Source organism: Hyposmocoma kahamanoa, unplaced genomic scaffold (genome assembly GCF_003589595.1).
Source record: "Hyposmocoma kahamanoa isolate Upper Pololo Valley unplaced genomic scaffold, ASM358959v1 92, whole genome shotgun sequence".
In the NCBI taxonomy this organism is placed as follows: Eukaryota; Metazoa; Arthropoda; class Insecta; order Lepidoptera; family Cosmopterigidae; genus Hyposmocoma; species Hyposmocoma kahamanoa.
In genome coordinates, this window is record NW_020654748.1 from 14,388,405 (window position 1) to 14,409,358 (window position 20,954).

Here is a 20,954-nt window from a genome sequence, read left to right on the forward strand (position 1 = left end):
TAGCAATAATTTGTTTGACAATAACTGTCAAAAATAACATTCGTTTGGTTGCCGAATCGCCAGGGCTTTATAATTTTTCATCGCCCAAATAAATCTACCCGGCAATTAAACAATTCATAGGTATGAGTTATAAATTAGTTAAACTTGCATCCGCACCATTACTGGTAAGTTTTGTTTCATATTTAAATTTTTATTTGTAAGCTTCACAAAATCTTCCAAACGTTATGCAATACGTAACCCGTATATAGGTGGCTACGATTATATTCAATTATTTCGCGAGTGCTAGGAGTTCCTTTTAAAATCTTCATTGCTGCGAATGTGACCTTTTTAATTTATCTTTATCTCTTTAGTAGAATGCTTGTGCCTAAATAAAACAGGAAAGCTATCGTGACCTTCAAACATGTGACCGAACATCTTATACGAATCTTATCAGTCTTATCATAGCAATTCTCAATTCGGTAAATAAATTATTACATTCATGTACATATTCAATGAAATTTTAGTACCAATTTTGAATATTTACTATTTATGTACGAAAATCTAGGGCTTTTAACTTTCACATTAATCTAACCTTAGCACCTTACATTTAGCATTTGAAAAGGAACGACAGGTTTCTGTAATAAAGATTATATTACTTCACTTTCTATTTACAACATCTCATTAGTAACTGCTCTGTTTATGTTGCAGTGCTACTACCACCATCAATCAGTGCCTTCATTAATTGCCATTTAGCATGTCAATAGCAATTATTCACCCCATCCTACCACTATATATATATATTATTTGTAAAATCTACTATTCTAAGTAACATGTGAAAGTGTTACTGGGAATGTCAATTTTATCATAGCAGAAGTTACTTTGATATACAGATGACCTGAGGGGTTATAAACTTTGAAAAAGTTTGATATATATGATTATTTTGCCTTTATTTTTTCAAAGAATATTTAATACAAACCGTAATACTTACTATAAATACTAAGCAAAACTGTCACTTTCAGAACATCACAGAGTATTGACTTTTATTATGTTACTCAAACAATGTCAAATTTGCTACAGATTTATTGCAATGCCAATTGTGACTATTGAATGAAAATCAGGTTAAAGGCCTGTATTGGCATGCTAACTGACAATTTATAATGATAACATCAGAAATCACGAAGTTAACTAAAAAAAACAAACAAAATTAAAATTCCATTTTGATTTAAATTATTTAACTTATGTTATTGTACGTCGCAGCGCCTATTTTATGTATAGTGAATCTCAACATACTCCTTTTTGCTTTAGACTACGGGGAACTTATTTAATTTATACTTGCACAGAATGGCAGTCTCCGATTAGCATCACGAGGCTATGCAACTACCCATGATGCAGACATTGTCGTTATTGGATCAGGACCTGGCGGTTATGTGGCAGCCATTAAAGCTGCACAATTGGGCTTCAAGGTAACTTATATATTTGAAATGACAGTATGAAAATTTAATTATTCTGTAGATTCATCTTAGTACTTTTAGAATAAATTAAGGAACTATTAATTAAGGAGGTCTGCAACAAAAAGTTTACAATCGCTGAGAACCAATAGCTGGAGAAGGTTTTCATTTGGTTTCTATTTGTGATTATTGAATGTTAGGAAATATTTGCATTGTGGATGATATATTACAAGATTCTTTAAAATGATTGGACTGGGTGTAGAATAAAAATTTTATACTCAAGCTTAATGAAATGTGCTTTTCCTACACTTTCATCCAGTAGCATTATATCCGGCTATTGGATCAATATAAATCTACCATACATACTCTTAGGGTCGTATTCTAGAACTCTACTCAATGCTCAAGTCAGGATTTGAGTATGGATTAAAGCACTCAAAATCATACTCAAGTCCCTGCCATTAGGGTCGTATTTCCAGTGCTTGTGTTTCCAGTGCAATCCTGACTTGAGCATTGAGTAGAGTTCTAGAATACGACCCTTACATTTTATCTAACTGTATCTCTGAAATAATATTTATTAAAGCATTGTATATCTTGATTGCAGACTGTTTGTGTTGAAAAAGACCCAACCCTTGGAGGAACATGCTTGAATGTCGGCTGCATCCCATCCAAGGCTTTACTTCACAATTCACATCTTCTGCATATGGCGCAGCATGATTTCAAAAATCGAGGCATTGAAGTTTCTTCTGTGTCATGCAACTTTGATGCGCTTATGAAGTACAAAGTAAATTCAGTCAAAGCCCTCACTGGGGGTATAGCTATGCTGTTCCAGAAGAATAAGGTAACATTAAATAATTACACATTATAATTGTACGGACAATGGCACATCAGACTACACATTTTTGTTCGAAAATCGCCTCCATTGCAACGAAACAAGGTACGTCAATGTTTAGCTTGATGTGCTGGCATGTGTACTTACCTATATTTTTAGATTTAGGGAATGTAATGTTTGTTTGGACAAATAAAGCAGCTAGTAGCAATGTTCAGTTGCCTGAAGATTGTGAATAAATTGTTATGTATGTTGCGGCTATTTCATACAACAATTTTAAATATTATGCATGTTCAAAGGGTGTTTTATTTTAAACTGAAACCAGGCGTCTACTCCAATTCTACTTCCGTCCGAACAATTAAGGTCTCAAATAAGTAATATTCAACCAAAATTGTCTTTTGATTTGGCCAAGTATTGCTCATTTGCACAGATTTATATATTTCATAAACTGGATTGCGCACTTTGATATACCAATATTACAAATTTGCACCTGATTGGGTTATGTTAAGGTTTATTTTATATTTATAGCTCGAAGTAGTGGTCTGTCTTTGTCTAACAAGTTGCCGACGCTAAATATAATCATCTTAGGTACACTATCTAGACACTGTCTAGTCTATTAACTTTTTTAAATTTAGCTTAAATAAAATTAGCTTAAAGGTAATATGCTTTTACTGTAATAATACAAAAATATATATATCAACAATGAAACCTTCTATTACGAAGTGGCATATCAATTAAGTATATTAATGTATTGTATATATATTGTATGTATATATATGTATTATGAAATAATATTAGTAGTTTTGGTCATCCATAAGCGGCCACATTTTCTGTAAAAATTAAAAAGTTAAAAACAATATGGCTGGCTAAAACATGAATGAACACCCTATTAAAAAGAGACGCATTACTACTTTGAAGCCTCTCACTTGACTCGTTTTATAAACTTAGTGTGTGGTCCAGTTTAATATACAAGTCCGTGCTTATTTGACAGTAATTGTTATGGACAGAGAATGGGAGTACACCCCGAGATCGAAGATTAAATTATGTTCTTTTTAAGGTAGTTAAAAATTATCGCTTACAATTCTGCCATGTATCACTTCATGTTTGCAGGTGAAACTTCTTCGAGGCGTAGGAACGATTGCAGCTCCCAACAAGGTAGAGGTGAAAGGTGAGCAAGGAGTGGAAACTGTAAATACGAAGAATATACTCATCGCTACCGGGTCTGAAGTGACGCCGTTCCCGGGTGTTACGGTATATTTTCGCATATATTTTATTTAAGAGCGATTCTTCATTTACCAGTAATAAATTGTTTTTATAATAAAAAATATGTAGTGTAATTCGCTAAAAGCGCCATTCGCCGAAAATCTTTTTTTGTTGTTATGAATATTGAAGGAACGTCTGCGTAGTTTTTGTCCCCATAATAGAGAAAGTATTTATCATTATAAATATACCAATGCACAATGTTGTAATATTCAGATCGATCAAGAGGCGATAGTGGACTCGACTGGCGCACTGTCGCTCAAGAAGATACCCAAAAAGATGTTGGTGATAGGCGCGGGCGTCATCGGTCTCGAGCTTGGCTCTGTCTACCAGAGGCTCGGCGCTGAAGTCATTGCCATTGAGTTCCTTGAATCCATTGGAGGTAACATACGTATAAAAAGATATACGCCATAATCCACCATGCTTGGTAAATTTACAAGACGAATATGCAGGAGCAAATTTATTTTCATTGTCTAATTAATTCAACACTCCCATACAGCACAATCTATTTCGAACTATATCAGAAACAAGTACACAACCACATTACAATTATATATTTGGAAATAGAGTCGATGATTTAGTTGCTTTGGAACTGAACTCACCAAGATAAATAGGGTGTTAAGGTGGTTTTGCACCGGCAAGGCGAGACGAGGAGGGATGAGAATTGAAATCTCGCTGGCCTATTTCTATCAAAAATTGCCAATAATGGATCGTGCCAGCCATCGCGATCTCACGGTTCCGTCGTTGCATGTTTCCGTTAAAGAGTATAATACTCTATGTAGACAGCAATACGGTTCAATATTACATCAAAAAATATTTCAATTCTCGCCTCGTGTTACGTCAATCCTGAAGACAATTCCCACCGAAGATGGGCTAGGAGAGAATTAAAATTTTGTCATACAAAATTCAATCCTTGTCGCACCTCGCCGGTAGAAAACCACCTTTACTGTTCATAATCTGAAAAATGAAAGAAAAATTGTTAATAATATTTATTACAGGTATCGGTATCGATGGCGAAGTAGCAAAGACTCTGCAGAAAATACTTGCCAAACAAGGAATGAAATTCAAACTAGGCACCAAAGTGACCAGTGTCAAGAAAGAAGGAGGCGGCGTCAAAGTTGAAGTGGAGCCAGCTAAGGGCGGCGCAAAGGAAAATGTAAATTTTTTAACTAAGATAAGAAAATAGATTATTCACCACAGTGGCTGTAATTAAATATAACAGAATAATGCCTACAGCTGGTACCAATCTGTTTAAAATTACTGGTTAAATTTATCGTTCATAGACTTGCCAGCTAATTCTGTGCCTAAATGAGCCAGATTTGCTCACCACGCTGCTATACTTTTTGAGTATTCTGTTTAGTTTCCGTCACCACGCCACCGCGCTGCTGTTGCGAGTAGAATCTGTTATAATTTGTACAGCTCACTATTGATCTCAACAGTAAAAGTGAACATCACTATAGAAATATTAAATCAGGACAATTTTTGATAAAATTGTAATATATGTACAGTATCCTATTATTGATTGATTAACTGCCTCCGTGGCGGAACGGTTACGATGCCGGACTGCCACGCAGAGGTCCCAGGTTCGATTCCCGGGCCGGGAGAAATATTTGTATGATCTACATTTATTTATCTCGTAAGTTTGGGTGTAATTTGTGGTTGTCTATGTGTGTGTCCATGGCACCCGCGACACAGGGTTTCCTTAGTGCGGAGCGATGTTCAGTGTGTGTGTGTGCGTTATTGATATAAGAATCATATCCCATTATTACTTCTTTAATGACGGTTACTAGGTTTGGGTCAATGTCATTTTCGATGTATGTTGTCAGCTAATCACATCGAGTATATGCTAATTAGAGATGAAACGGATATCCGGTAACTATCCCGTACCCGGCCGGATAGTAAATATAAGCCGAATAGTAGAACGATATCCGGCCGGATACCGGATATTTAAAACTGAGGAAAATTCATGATCAGTACGCCAAATAAACTGATTTATTGAGTAAAGATGATAGTAATAGGATAAAAATCAACTACGGGATCATGGACAATCTGTTTATTACTTGTAACTCTGAAAGAACTATGAAGTTAGATAATGCTGTCTGTAAATTTAGTACTCAAAATTCAATAAAGGCAAATTATGGTGGAAGACCAGTTTTTCTGCATTAAGTGGTAAAAGTTGTTTCTTTTTATTTTCATAAACAAGACCAGCTTCAAAGGATTGTTTTTCACTATTAACTCTTGCAAACTTTGTTAAATTTTAAGTACTACTTGTTATTGCCAGACAACCAAATGAAAGGATCGCGATTACAATCGATTTAAACTGTCTTCACATACAATGTGTACCAAACAATAATGAAACGTATAAGTTTTTTTTTATGTCAAAGTGCAATCATTCACTAATCAATCAGTCACGGCGATGCGCGCTGTAAACTGTTTACGGCTGTGGGTCAGAAATCGGCGGCCGGATATCCGGCCTCGGCGCACACCGAATAACCGGTATCCGATTGATCTCTAACACTAATAATTATCGACCATTTTCCACAACACGGATTTACTCTCAAGTTGTTACGTCAAATCTTACATCTGTCATGTGTATCATGTTCGATATTGCATGTTGCACAACACAGAGTCACTCACTAAACCGGTTCGTTCACTAAAACATTCAAGCTTACTACAATTAACATTTAAATTTCAAAATTTGCAAGCAACTAATGGTATGTTTTCGTAGAACACGTCATAAGGCTGAGATTTATGAAACGAACTTTGTCTAAGTTTAAGCAAGAATTTGATAAGTAGACTCAAAGTTTAAATTCATTTCTTGCTTAAACTTAAGCAAACTTCTTTTTGTATATCTCAACTTTAGATTAGCCGAACACTGACCACTAGCGACAGCCACTTATAGAAAAATACGAAATAGATTTGTCCGCAACTTAGCGCTCTTAAGTAACAAGGTGTTAACGTGAGTCTATCATGTACAGATACCACAAGATAAATCATTTTTAGTAGTAGTAGAGCTCCTTGTGAAAGAGTTCGTCCAGGGTACTACTGCCACCTTATCTATTTCTGCCGCCAAGCAGTAATGACAGCGTTACTAAGTTCCGGTTTTGAAGGGTAAGGGTGGTGGTGAAATTACTGGCACATGGGAATCGTCAACTTATGTCTCACGGTAACGGGCGCAGTGACAGTGCTTCTCATATCTTTGCGATTTAAAGCTTTGAGTGGTACTGCAACTGTTATGGACAGGCGTGCTGCTTACCATCAGGCACACGACTTGTTCGTCTCGTCACTTGATATTATGAAAAAATCATTAAATACGATTTAACAATTTTCGAAACGCGAGTGGCAGTGACATGCAAACTCTTTATAATATGGTTAAATCAACATACTAGTTAAAAAATATAGTATGACGGGTAGAATAATTTGATAATTATATTTGGTTACAATTCATGGCAACGCTAAAGGAAAAAAACAACCTAATGCTATTTCTTAGCCATGGCCTGGTACATTAACTCTGAATCTCTAGTTCAATTAGACAGATTAATTTATTGATCGTAATAATGATCGTAGTAACATCAGATTGTAGAGTACGTGAATTGGAATAGCTTACGTAAAATGATCTCGTTAATTAGAGATAACAATGGCTTAGGTATAGGTGCCGGTATAGATCTACGTGCTATTATAATAAAGTAGTTTTTGCAAAAATCTACTATACTTGAAGTTTAGCATATAAAGGAATGAAGTCTGTTTATTTAAGGTTTGAAATAGACTGTTGATATGCTGGAATTCTTAGCAGAAAAAATCAGTTCTTTTGAATTCTGCACCATAACAACGCTTCACTTTTAACTTGTCACCTATAAACACTTTCAGTAAAATTAGAGTTATCAGCTCTGAAGGTGATAATGTTTTTCAGATTGACGCAGATGTAGTATTGATCTCAATCGGTCGCCGGCCGTACACCAAGGACTTGGGCCATCAAAAAGTGGGTCTCGCGTTGGATGACAAGGGCCGCGTGCCTGTCAACGATAAGTTTGCCACTTCTATACCTGGGTGCGTATTATTGTTTGAAATATTCATAATTATTTATTATTATTATTGAAAAATTCTACCAATTCCTAGTCAACCGTCACGTTTAGCTACTTAACCCTGCTCTTTAGTCTATTCTGATTTCTATAACAATACAAAAGTACACGGTACACCAAAACACTATTAGATATATTTAAATACACAAGTTTTATGATACAAGTTGGTTAATACAAATATCGGTTATATTATTTATATTTGTAAAAGCGATAATAGAAACTTGAAATTTACGGTACCAGGAATAGAAGCTGGAAGACTATCATACATAGGAAATGTTCTGGTAGGGCAGCTGAAAAATATATGATCTCTTAAGACATTACTAACTTTTGATTTTTTTCCGTGAAAATTCGGGACAGTTTTTATCATTAGATGGTGTATAGCAGAACAATATAGACATGTTGAGGTAGTAATATTCCGATATTTCCCAGAGTGAGGTTATGTTATTTATCCTTTGTTGCCCGTGGAACTACCAGCAGAACTACTAGTAGTTGCACGGCCAATAATAATCTCCCGTGTAACTACCGACAGGCCTAGTAGTGACACGGGCAATAATAATCTCCCATGTAATCTCCCATGAGTTTGAACTTAGTTTTAAGGTTGAATAAGAATAAAGGTTCATTTGTATTTGTTAGTCAAAATAATTTAAAAGCACTTATAATGTTATATTCTGTTCTAAAGACAGTGTGTTGATTTGCATTCTCGCCATATTTAAGAAATTAATAATAGAAATAATGCTAAATCATCTAAACATATTTAAAAAAATATTCTGTTCAATATCTTGGCTAATTGTATCTAGTAAAGTTTTGCAAAATTGTCTCAACTCATATGCACCACGCAAGGGCAGACCCCGCCACCTGCTTCACCGAGAGATACGTAATCTTATTTACCAATTTTTTAAATTATGATTATGTACTAGTATTATTTGATTTTTAATTCGGGATTTAATCACGTATAAAACATATTTTATTTACCTCGACGTTTCGGACATATCGCAACCTCAGTGATCGAAGGGAATGAATGACGATACGTTAAGAACCGTCAGCTCGATAAGTCTCTGCAATAGCCGAGCATTTGCTGGAATCAGGGGGTCTACTCTCGATCTCCGTCCGACATCCGTCCGAAACAATTACTGCCAAATAGGCAATACTTGACCAAATGAAAAGACGCGTGATGCGAATGAAGCTTCATACTTGATACTTGTCTTTTAATTTTGTCGAATATTACTTATTGGACAGTAATTGTTTCGGACGGAGATCGAGTGTAGACCCCCAGGACCAAACCACTGGATTGAGCTTGATAATCCCAAGATCCTTTCTACAGAACGTCATCACTATAGTAGAATCGTACGTGAAGCTATTGAAATTAAAAAAACTCCGTAATTTCAACCGAGAAGACGGTTTTAAGCTTTCATTGTCATGGGATCCAGTTATCAGCAAATGTAAACGACATCAATATCGCCCGACAAGTGAGTGTTGTGTGTGGGTCTATTGAGAACTCTAGTGCACATATAAATAATGAAGATCAAGTGCCCGCCTCTTCAGTCCCTTCGAGACCATGGACGTTGCAATATGCCCGAAACGTCGAGGTAAATAAAATATGTTTTGTACGTGATTAAGTCCCGAATTAAAAATAAAATAATGTGTGAAAATCGTGAAAGTTTAAATCAAAGTATGTACTAGTATTGTTATAATTTAATATTTATTTATATTATTTAGACAAGTTGACTGAAAAATTTTGTAACTTAGATTTGGTACTTACCAACTGTAGGTCACATGAAAGTATTGCTAGAAGTACCTAGCTCCACAGCTGGTAGCTGACTCCGTACCGGAGCCACAATCAGCTATGCAGAGATTCCCACGTGAGTTTCGTTTCAACATTAGACTTCACAACTTTGAAAGCAGAAACTTCGACACTCTTATCCTCCGCGTAAACTAAACGTTTATCATCATGCCATAAGAATAGATACGCACTTGTACTACTAACTCGTTCTTTTGCACTACTAACTCTTGTTTACATACCAAACCACGTGGCATTTCGTGACACTGGAATAGAACCTATGCGGGATGTCAGCGTGACGTAAACGCAGTACGGGAAGCAAGATCGACTGATCTACCAATCGCGCGCTCAATACGACACTCCCGCCGTCGCTACCCGCACCCCACCACTAAATGGATCTAAAATGCGTTTCTTTCTGCGCATTTAAGGTCATTGTTCAAAATGTTTGCAAGTGCCGTGCAAGTCAATGACCTTTGAATCAAATTTGTTTACCGCAATTAAATAAAAAATTGGAATTTACGAAGGGTTTTTTTTAGAGATTTGGGTTTACTTTCGGATACAGAATGACCTCTGTAAATATGACGAGAATGCAAATCAACACATTGTATATTAATTCACGACCACCATAAATAGTGGGTAACGTATAAATTCTTAAGAAGAAAATTAAAACTATTCATATATCAAAGCCGCTGAGGATCAGCGGACGCCTCACTGGCAGCCTTGTTGCCATTCCGTCAATGTGACCGTTCATATGAGGGGCCCGGTGAAGTATCTAAAGCTAGGGAGACGCGGAGAGTAACCTTTCTCGTTACTTTTTTATTCCCTACCACGCAATCCATACAAAATACTATAAACGGCACATACACAGATATGGGAAATCCACAAAAATAAACAAACTTGCTGTTCAAAGATTAAGAAAGCGGTTAACATGTATTTTTCAGTCAGTCTGAAAAAAAATAATAATAATATAATAAAAATTTTATGCTGTTACGTACCGCTCGTTAATAAATATTCATATTAATTCATTGCAAAAATTAGCTCCAGATTGTTTGTTATTGACGCTCCTGTTATTAATACATACGTATTAAAGTCAATATTGTCACTTTCAGTATCTACGCAATCGGTGACGTAATCCACGGCCCCATGTTGGCTCACAAAGCTGAGGACGAAGGCATTGTATGCGTCGAAGGAATAAAGGTGACTTATTATTGTTTTAAATAACAAAATGCAGAGTCAGGGGTTAGGTTTACATATGCTTTCAACAACAACAACACCATCAACCCATTATACGTCTCACTGCAGGGCACGGGTCTCCTCTGAAGAGAGGGCTTAGGCCATAGACCACCAGCCTGGCCCAATGCGAGTTAGAAGTTTACTGCGGGCTATTGTAATTATAAATTTGTATTATAGAATGTTTTATTCATACAATAATTCAGAACCATTATAATAACGTCTCTAATTCAAATTCAATTGCCCATATCCAAGAGAAGCTAATGCAGGTTGCTGGTACACAATACTCTTTATTAGATATACCTGAGAGTTGTACGTGGGCATGAATCGCTCGCATCGAGAGATTAGAACCTATAGCTGAAAGGTTGTACTACAACGCGCTAGCCGAAATCATCTTGGGGAAGTTTATATATCTTCGAAGAACTTTTGAACCTTAGTGCGCTTACATACTGCTACTTTTAGCAGCGATACACAAACGCGCGTTTGCATCGTGACACTAGCGATTTATAGGCGGTTGCATCGTTACAAACGCGCGACTGCATCGATGTAGTCGCTTATGTTGAACCATTAAAAACTTTCGCAATAGCGATGCGCGACTTTGAATGTTACTAAATAATCATTCAAATGGGCAAATGTTTCTTTTAAATCGAATCCAAGCACAATCGAGTCGAATGATTACCAATACCGAATGCCCCTCCTGCCATTCCGTCGGATACACGAGTCGAATGATTATTATGTCGCAATTACTCGGAACCATTCACCATATCTATATCAAAATATCCCTGTCCCCGAGGGCTAGGCAGAAATGCTTTATGGAATCTATGGATTAGTAATGAATGATCACTCAGACATTCGAATACGCAAGTTAGTAAGTTACTAATTTGTCATTCGAATGACAGAATTAGTAATTACCAACGAGTCTAATATCGAAATCTAATGCAATCGCGCATCGCTAGTTGGCAATGCATTTGCATCGTGTTTGTAAATCGCTCGCATCACGATAAAGGTAGACGATTAGCGACTGCAAATGTGCTGCTAAAAATCGCCGAATGTAACCACTCTATGAGTGGGTTACACGCGGTGACATTTAGCAGTTATGCAAACATGATGATATGATACATTCGTTCGTAATACACACGATTGCATCGCTACACTTGCGATTTATACACGATTGCATCGATGCAAACGCGCGACTGCATCGATGCAAACGCGCGACTGCATCGATGCTAACGCGCGACTGCATCGATGCTAACGCGCGATTGTATTGATGCAATCGCCTATAAATCGCAAGTGTAGCAATGCAATTGCGCGTTTATATCGATGCCGTCACGCGTTTGCGTAGCTGCTAAAAGTCGCCGTTTGCAATCGCAATCGCTCTTAGAGGTGCATGTTTTCTCGATAAATTCGGACAAGTTTCCTTTGGACCTTTAAGTAGAAACGCTAATACGTTTCACATCAAAATTCTTATTACCTTTAAAGTCTACTACACCAGGTGTGGTTCGGAATCTTTCTATTCAGTCCTAAACATTAATAATTTTAAGTAGACTAATATTAGGATAAATTCCAGGGAATGCCCACTCACTTCAATTACGACGCTATTCCATCTGTAATCTACACCACTCCCGAGGTTGGCTGGGTCGGCAAAAGTGAAGAAGATCTAAAAAAAGAGGTTTCATTATTTTGTATTTATTATTTAAATAAGTGATACCTTTCTGTCAGTTGTTAAATTGAAGTTTAAAATTATATAATTACTGTCTAAAGCAGTTTGTAACGCGTATTTTCATATGTATTTCTTACAGAACAGACCATATAAAGTAGGCAAGTTCCCGTTCATAGCCAACTCCAGAGCGAAAACGAACGGCGAGCCCGACGGCTTCGTCAAAGTGCTCGCAGACAAAGCCACAGACGTCATCCTCGGCACACACATCATTGGCCCTGTGAGTACCATCGTAGAACGCTTTATAATATATGTTACATAGGGCGCACTATAAGTTTCCGGAACTGGCCACTTACATAAACAATATTTAAAAAGTAATTTGAACATTTGAAAACGGAACTCTTAGGCTGTAGAATACAGTTTGTTTCATCTGACTGTCACTTGTGGCGTCATTTTAGATATTGGTTGTCTACATCACCATGGATTTCATTGAAAATAAACTGAAGAGTAAAAATTTTCGTAGTATGATTTTCTACGACTTTAACTGTAATGTAACAGCTCAGCGGAGCTTCGCTCATCTTCAAACTGCTTTTGGCGATGAAGCACCGTGGAAGACGACTATTTATAGCTGGTTTGCAGAATTCAAACGCGGTCGTGTAGAATCACAGTGACGAATTTCGTGATGGTCGCCCGTCCACTACTGTGAACATCTAAAACATCGATGCTGTGCGCCGTATGATCAAAACAGACAGGCATGTGACATACCATGAGATTCGGGCATCTTTAGGCATAGGCATGAGTCAAATACAATCAATACTACACAAATTTGGGTGTGAAAAAGCCATGCTGTCGGTGGATCCCACACAGTTTGAATGAGGCTCAAAAAACGGATCGCGTCTGGAGTGTCGATAGGTAGCAATGAAATGACTGCACTACTGCGTAGCTAGTTTATTACTGGCTTTCGTCGGTAGTTGTACAATGACATATATACCATCCCTCCCGCATTACTTTAGAAACCTGCCAACAATATACAATATATAACAATATACCATACAATATACCTAAGCAATCGAAATATAACATTTTCATAATTAAAAATACGGCTTATAATTAAATCTTGTCTTAAGTCTTCTAGAACGACCCACCGGCTCAACTACTGAATTGCTACTAACTTCATCGCCTAACTCGGAAGTAACTTGGTCGGACACATGACCTTCGGTCTGCACAGTATCTCCAGCCTCTGTTACGTCACTAGCTTCCACCCATTCCTCAATTTCCGCTTCTGTTCCTTCTATATTTTCGTTTTTATTATTATATTCGCCTTCCGTGGTTACCACTGCTTCATTTTCCTCAGTGGCAACTGACGAAGGTGGAGAATACGCAGGGGTTACGTCTGCGGAACAACACTCCCGCTGCGACGCTTGTATAGACTGATCTGTAATAGGAATGAGCGGTTGCGTATCGGAGGCACCTTGTAAAGATTCACTACAACATACTGAACTTGGGCTCTGACCAGTATACTTTCCAATTTGATCGACATGCCTCTTACATTTTTCATTGACATCTTTAAATAGAATTTCAAACATTCGATTACCCTTAACACTAATTATTAATCCAACTTTCCAATACATTTTCCTGTGTGTAAACCACCTGGCCCACACAGTTTCCCCGACTCGGAAACATTGACTTTGTTTTAATTTTGTTCCTTTTTCAATTAAGTCTAGACAACCCTTACTTTGTGGAAGAATCAAATCCAATTTCGAACGCAAATTTCTACCCATCATCAGTTGAGCCGGCGTTTGACCCGTGGCACAATGTACAGTATTTCTGTAATCAAACAGAAAACCCAGCAACTTTTCCTGTAAGGAGTTATGATTACCATTAATACTTGAAAATAAACATTTTAGCATTTTCTTGCAGGTTTTGACAGAGTTTTCTGCTTGACCATTGCTGCACGGGTGATATATAGGCGAGGTTAAGTAATCAATGCCATTTGCTTTACAAAACGTTTTAAATTCGAACGAGTTTATCTTGACATCATTATCTGATATTAATACCTTCGGCAAACCAAACACAGAAAAAACTGATTTAAGTTTCACTATCAGGGCAGAGGTCGAAGTGCCTCGGTCCATATAAATACAATCCAGCCATTTGGAAAAAGCATCTACTATGATCAAGTAATCCTTTTGCTCAAACGTCATATAATCAATATGTATGCGGTGCCACGGAATGAGTGGGCGCGCCCACGGCGCGGGAGGCGCGCGCGGCGATGCTGGGCGCGTGGCCGCGCAGGCGCTGCATGCACCCACCCAGTGCTCGATGTCGCCGTCTATACCGGGCCACCACATTCTACTACGTGCCGCACTTTTTGTTTTGACGATACCAAAATGCGACGAATGTAATTCTCTTAGCATGTTTTCACGGAAAATAAATGGAATCACTATTCTATGACCGCGCAACAGACAATCGTCAACCATTTCTAAATCAGTCTTGCACTGAAAATAAGGTAATATGGACTTGCAAGCTATTTTCCTTGGCCAACCGTGTGTCATATATTTAATAACCGTGCATAACACGTTGTCGCGATTCTTCTCCTCCCTTATTCTAGAAAATGAAACCGGTTCTACACGTGAATCTAAAAACATGAATGACCTATCTCCCTCCTGTTCTAACTCATCATTAATAGATTGTTGTAACGGAGCGCGGGAGAAATAATCTGCGACTTGATTATTTTGTCCACTTACATATTGTACTGTATAGTTATAAGCTGACAATAAAACTGCATATCGCTGCAAACGCAACGCGGCGGTTACGGAAATTCCATTATTTTTGCCAAATATAGATATTAACGGCCTGTGATCGGTTTTCAATACAAATGGTTTTTGCCTACCATATAGGTATTGGTGAAAATGTTTAACGCCGAAAATTATTGCCGTAGCCTCTTTTTGAATCTGGCTATAATTTCGCTCGCTCGCCGATAGCGACGAGTGGCGAGCACAGCGCCAAGACCTCCCGGGCCCGCGTCCACAGCCAGCGTGAGCGGCGCTGCCGCGTCGAAGTGCGCCAGCACACGCTCGCTGGCTAGTTCGCGCTTAATGTTATCGAATGCCGCCTGCTGCCGCTCACCCCACTTCCATTCAACGCCACCACGCAATAACTCGTGTAGAGGACTTAGCATAGATGAGGCGTTAGGCACAAAATTTCTATAATAATTTACTACGCCTAGAAACCTTTTTATCCCTAAAATATTTTCAGGCGCCGGCGCTTTAATTATAGCATCTACCTTTTTTGGACAAGTTCTTAGTCCGCTCCTATCAATAACGTAACCTAAGTATGTAACGTGGTTTTGGAAAAATACGCACTTGTCCTTTTGCAACCGTAACCCTGACTCATTCAACCTTCTTAACACCTCTTGTAACCTCGTCAAGTGAATTTCTTTCGTCGGACCTGTGATGCAAACGTCATCTAACCATATACTCACTCCGTCTAACCCTGACAGTAACGTTTCCATAGCCCTTTGGAAAATAGCAGGTGCATTGGCCAATCCATAGACTAAACGAGTATACGAAAAGAGACCTTTATGAGTGTTGATTGTAGTAAGTCTTTGTGAAGATTTAGTTAACCTAAATTGGTTGTATGCGTTGCTTAAATCAATTTTCGTATATTGCAGCCCCCCTCATAATTTTGAAAAAACCTCCTCTATTCTAGGCAGTGGGTATTTGTCTATTTTAAGATCCTTATTAAGCGTGCAGGAAAAGTCACCAGCGATTTTCAATTTTCCATTCTCCTTCAACACTGGTACTATCGGGGTGGCGTAATCTGAATGGTTAACCGACACTAAAATACCTAATGTTACTAATCTGTCTAATTCAGCGCTCACCTTATCTTTCAAGGCAAAAGGTACTGGGCGTGGCTTAAAAAACTTAGGTTTAGCATCATCCTTTAACTGCAATTCAACGTCGTATTTAGTAAAACAACCCAACTCGCCTTTCCAAACGGCTGGATATTGATTTAATAGGTCTCGTATCTCTTTGACACTATCGACATCGACACTTTGAATGCTCACAGCATTTCGGTGGTCAAATGCAATTTAAATTTTGACATGAAATTACGCCCTAAGAGGGGGGTCCCCCATTAGCTATAACATAAAATCGTATAACTTCCGTTTTATTTTCATAAAAAACTTCAGCAAGAAAATAACCAAGGGGCGTGACTTGATGGCCAGTATAAAAACACATTTTTAGATTGTCTTTATACAATTTTAAGGAACAAAATTGTTGAATATATAAATTCTCGGATATGACTGAACAACCAGAACCAGTGTCCAACTCCATATTCATCTGAACTCCACTCACATCGACCGACAGCCTGAAAGGTTTACTATTTACGTACCTCATATTAAACATTTGACACTCCTTACAATCCTCACATTCCTGAGATTCCACTGCTTCCGTACCGATATTATGTAACTTAGCTTTATTACCACTGCACACTTTTTTAAGGTGACCTTTTTGTCCACAACTCTGACACTTGTAGTTTTTAAACCTGCATCTTGTCACATCATGATTGTTTAATCCACACACTGAGCATCGCGTAGCTCCGGCGCCGTCGCCCCGGCGGGGGCGCTCAGCACGCGCTGCGGTGCGGTACACGGGCTCCTCTTTGACGACCGGCGTGCGGGCCTGCCTGGCGCACGCCGCTTGCTGCGCCACTTCAATAGCTTTCGCGAGCGTCAATGTGTTACAATCATTCTCGAATAGCCGGTCTCGTTCTGTTCCCAAGTTGAAACCGAGTACGAAACGATCTCGAAGAAGTACGTCCAGTTCCGTTCCGAAATCACAATTAATAGCTAGCCCGCGTAGTCGAGCTGCCCAGTCTTGACTACTTTCCGTCACTGATTTCGTGGCTTCAAAAAACTTGGCTCTGTCTGCGAAGGTTGACCGTTTCGGAGTAAAATGCTGGTTGAGTGCTTGAACTAGCTGAGCGTATGATTTAGCTTCTAGTTTATCTGGGTGCACAACATTCCGAACCAGGCGGTAAGACTCATCCGACAAATGAGTTAATAATACCGCACTTGCACTATCGTTCGAAATACTGTTTAACTTAATAAACTGTGTTAATCGCCCGTAAAAAACGTCCCATTCTTGCACACATGATCGAAAAACTCCAATATTTCCAATAACTTTGTCCATCTTGCTCACAAAAAAAAATTGTGGGTAAAATCCGTCCTTGTCGCCAGATGGAGTGTCGATAGGTAGCAATGAAACGACTGCACTACTGCGTAGCTAGTTTATTACTGGCTTTCGTCGGTAGTTGTACAATGACATATATACCAGCGTCACTTGATGCAATGCCATGCTTACCAGATTCAACGAAGGGGCGCCAAATTTGGTGTGGGACATAGTAACAGGTGACGAAACATGGATTTATAGTTACGAGCCCAAAACAAAACAGCGTACGCAGCAACGGTCTTTCGAGATGAGTCGAAACCAACCAAAGCGGCGCGCGTGCAAAGTGCCTCTAAGCGGATGATTGCTACTTTTTTAATAAAACTGGACACGTGGCTACTGTTGCTTTGGAGAATCGTTGTGCCGTAAATAGTGATTGGTAGACGACCATTTGTTTGCCGGAAGTTATTGACAAACTCCGTAAAAATAACCGTAAACGCCGTATCATCTTGCACCACAATAATGCTAGTTCTCACACGGTCAGACAGACAAATGAATTTTTGAAGGTGAACAACGTTGACCCATCCATATGAGCCATCACGCGTACAGTCCCGACCTGGCACCTTGTGACTTTTATTTATGCCCAAAAATTAAGAACCAGTTATGCGGTCAACGATTTTCATCACCTGAATAAGCTGTCGAAGAGTATGAAAATATGTTTCAGAAATTGTCATGGAGGAGTGGCATAAATGTTTTCAAAATTGGTTCATTCGATATTTTGAGAAACAATAAGTTCATTTCTGACCATTGGTAGTATTTTTTTCTTATTCATTCCGGAAACTTATAGTGCGCCCCACGTATCAAACGAACTTACCTAAGTGAAGTTCGATTGATATAATATGAATCGCTTCATTCGAAGATACTACTTACCATGCAGTACACCCTGGTTACTAGATAACATTAGCACAGTTTTTAGAGTTTCCAAACGATTACCCCATCCCTAGTCAGCCATCATATCTATGGTCATTTTGTAGTTATGTCTTTACAAAACTTTATCATTATGAGCAGCAGGGTGAGAGGATGGTCGTATCTTCGAATGAATTTCCATAACACGCTGTGAAAGTTAATCATAAGTAGTAATTGATGTGCTTTATTTCAAAACTTTCTGCTCTAAACATCTATTTGGCTATTATATCATATCTGAAGAATGAAACGACGGAATATAATTCCTATACAATACACATTCCTTTACAACATTCTTTTGTTCTGAAGGTGTCGAAATAATTTTGATTCCACATACGAAAGAGCGGTCAATCGGAAATTTGTCACGAAAGTAATCGTTGTTCATTAACGGCTTAAAATTAAGCACTTGACTAGAGGTATTTTAATTTTAACTAGGTTTTATCACAGTTCAACGATTTTTTGATACTTTGTTATGATCTACTTGTTTTTAGGGAACGACAGTGGCCCTCCCAAATTATATTATTTAAAGGTAATGTACAGCAGTTGCCAAACTTCATAAAATCATTTATGAAGAATCTCCAATTTCATCAGATAATAATTAGTATCGCAAGTAGATTTACTTTATTATCGTAATGAAACTTTTTTGCTTGACGTGAATCTAATATCTATGCTACAGGGTGGTGGCGAGCTGATCAACGAAGCTGTACTGGCGCAAGAGTACGGCGCCGCCGCAGAGGACGTAGCGAGGGTGTGCCACGCGCATCCCGTGAGTATACATAGTTCTTTTCTATCAGGGTTTATGTTATATACACGCACCGGTACATTCAACGGAACAAAAAAGTGAAAATATATGATAAGGAGACACTTGTACAGCCTTACTCAACCTTTACAGAAAAAAATTCAATTCAAAATGCATTTTTTAGATTTAACAAAGCTTACACAGATAAAAATTTAAAAATTGCAATTTAAAAACAGTTTAACTTTTAGATAAGTCAAACTTTAATATATTTATAATATATTAAAAAAGCACAGAACAATTCCTTCATTCTGGCTGGACTTTTTCGTTTTCGTTTGTACGATCGTTGTATATGTAATAGTAACAACAAACTAGTAAAGTATTATCACAAAAAAAAAAATAATAGTTAAAACATTATGATATTAAATAAAATAAATATGTATATATAAAACAGTTTTTCAACTAAACTTTTCGAAATTTAAAAGAACGCAAAATCAACCTCTAACCACTCGACAAACTTGTATTAGTAGAAAATCAAAACAAATTAATGAAATCGATTCTTTTTTTTAATTAGACGTAAAATACAAGATAATACAAATACAATAACCGACCAGATTTTTGAAAACAACTTGCATTATTTTTGAGATTTTTCTAGTATTTCGTTAAATCTGCTAGTGTGTGTATATCATGCCTTTCGCTATTTCTCACGTAAAAAACCCCCAATTCATATACTTTATAGAAATCTAACCTTCCACACAAAACACAAGAATAAATTAAATCCCGTCAGTAGTCGCGTCGTGGGTTAAAAGCAATATTGTACTGTTTGGTTTTTGTAATAATTAATAGTTTAGTACTAGTAGAGCTCCTTGTGAAAGAGTTCGTCCAAGGAAGTACTGCCACCATACCTATTTCTGCCGCCAAGCAGTAATGTGAGCATTACTGTGTTCCGGTTCTGAAGGGTAAGGGTGTTGGTGAAATTACAGGCACATTGAACTTGTCACCTTATGCCTCAGGGTGACGGGTACAGTGGCAGTGCCCCCAGATCTCCGATTTAAAGCTCTGAGTGGCACTGCAACTGCTATGGACAGGCGTGTCACTTACCACCAGGTAAAATCACTTGGTACATAAAAAAAGTAAATAAATAATTTTGTTTTAATTTCAGACTTGCGCTGAAGCTCTTCGCGAAGCAAACCTTATGGCGTACTTTGGCAAAGCTATCAACTTCTAATTTGACCTAAACAAATATGACGGTGTCCCATAGGGGCACTTAGGCTAGGCTTGTCACGGAATGTAAGGAATCTTGTATGAATCTGAATGAGGAGATATTTGGGTAATTTATAAGTAATTTAATGTCACCTCACGCGGTACTTCTCCGACCCATCCATAGTCCTAGTCTATTCAATCAATCCATAAGCGTATCATCCAAGTAAGACTTGACGAATGTAAAATGTAATTAACCGGTTTTATAGTTTTTTGAATGTGATATCTATAATATTTATTTGTAGCACATTTATTTCTGAATGTTTTGCGATTGTGCATTCCGATTGTGAGATCCCCAGCTCGTCTTGCATTTACTGCAAGTGAATTTAATACTATCGGTATTTATTTTCTTTTGTAAATAGTTTACAGAAATACAGTTACGGACGTATTATCTAAAATTTTTGTTTTATTTATACATACACAAGGATTCCAATGCAATATATTACTACATAAAGCGATTTCCTTGAAGTACACCGTTATTTGCTGCAGAAAATATTATAACTGAAGCAACTAACATGTAAAAAAGCAGGATCAGTCAGTAAAAAATGTGATAGTTTATTTTAGTAATCAT

The 20,954-nt window shown here is 37.8% G+C and overlaps 1 protein-coding gene across 1 annotated transcript; it reads left to right on the forward strand.

The window, feature by feature from the left end:
- Nucleotides 1–45: 45 nt before the first annotated feature.
- On the forward strand, nucleotides 46–20,848 carry LOC113236549 (dihydrolipoyl dehydrogenase). The gene is made up of 12 exons (XM_026472678.1): nucleotides 46–164; nucleotides 1,320–1,442; nucleotides 2,029–2,265; nucleotides 3,364–3,504; nucleotides 3,730–3,895; nucleotides 4,512–4,669; nucleotides 7,424–7,560; nucleotides 10,479–10,566; nucleotides 12,167–12,268; nucleotides 12,399–12,536; nucleotides 19,064–19,153; nucleotides 20,286–20,848. The coding sequence occupies exons 1-12, from the start codon at nucleotides 123–125 to the stop codon at nucleotides 20,349–20,351; spliced, it is 1,488 nt and encodes a 495-aa protein (XP_026328463.1). The 5' UTR covers nucleotides 46–122; the 3' UTR covers nucleotides 20,352–20,848.
- Nucleotides 20,849–20,954: the final 106 nt, after the last annotated feature.

Coding starts and splice junctions, on each gene's coding strand:
- LOC113236549 (XM_026472678.1), top strand. CDS start 123: ATGAGTTATAAATTAGTTAAACTTGCATCCGCACCATTACTG. Junction 4,670..7,423: donor AGGGCGGCGCAAAGGAAAAT/GTAAATTTTTTA, acceptor AATGTTTTTCAG/ATTGACGCAGATGTAGTATT. Junction 12,269..12,398: donor AAGAAGATCTAAAAAAAGAG/GTTTCATTATTT, acceptor TATTTCTTACAG/AACAGACCATATAAAGTAGG.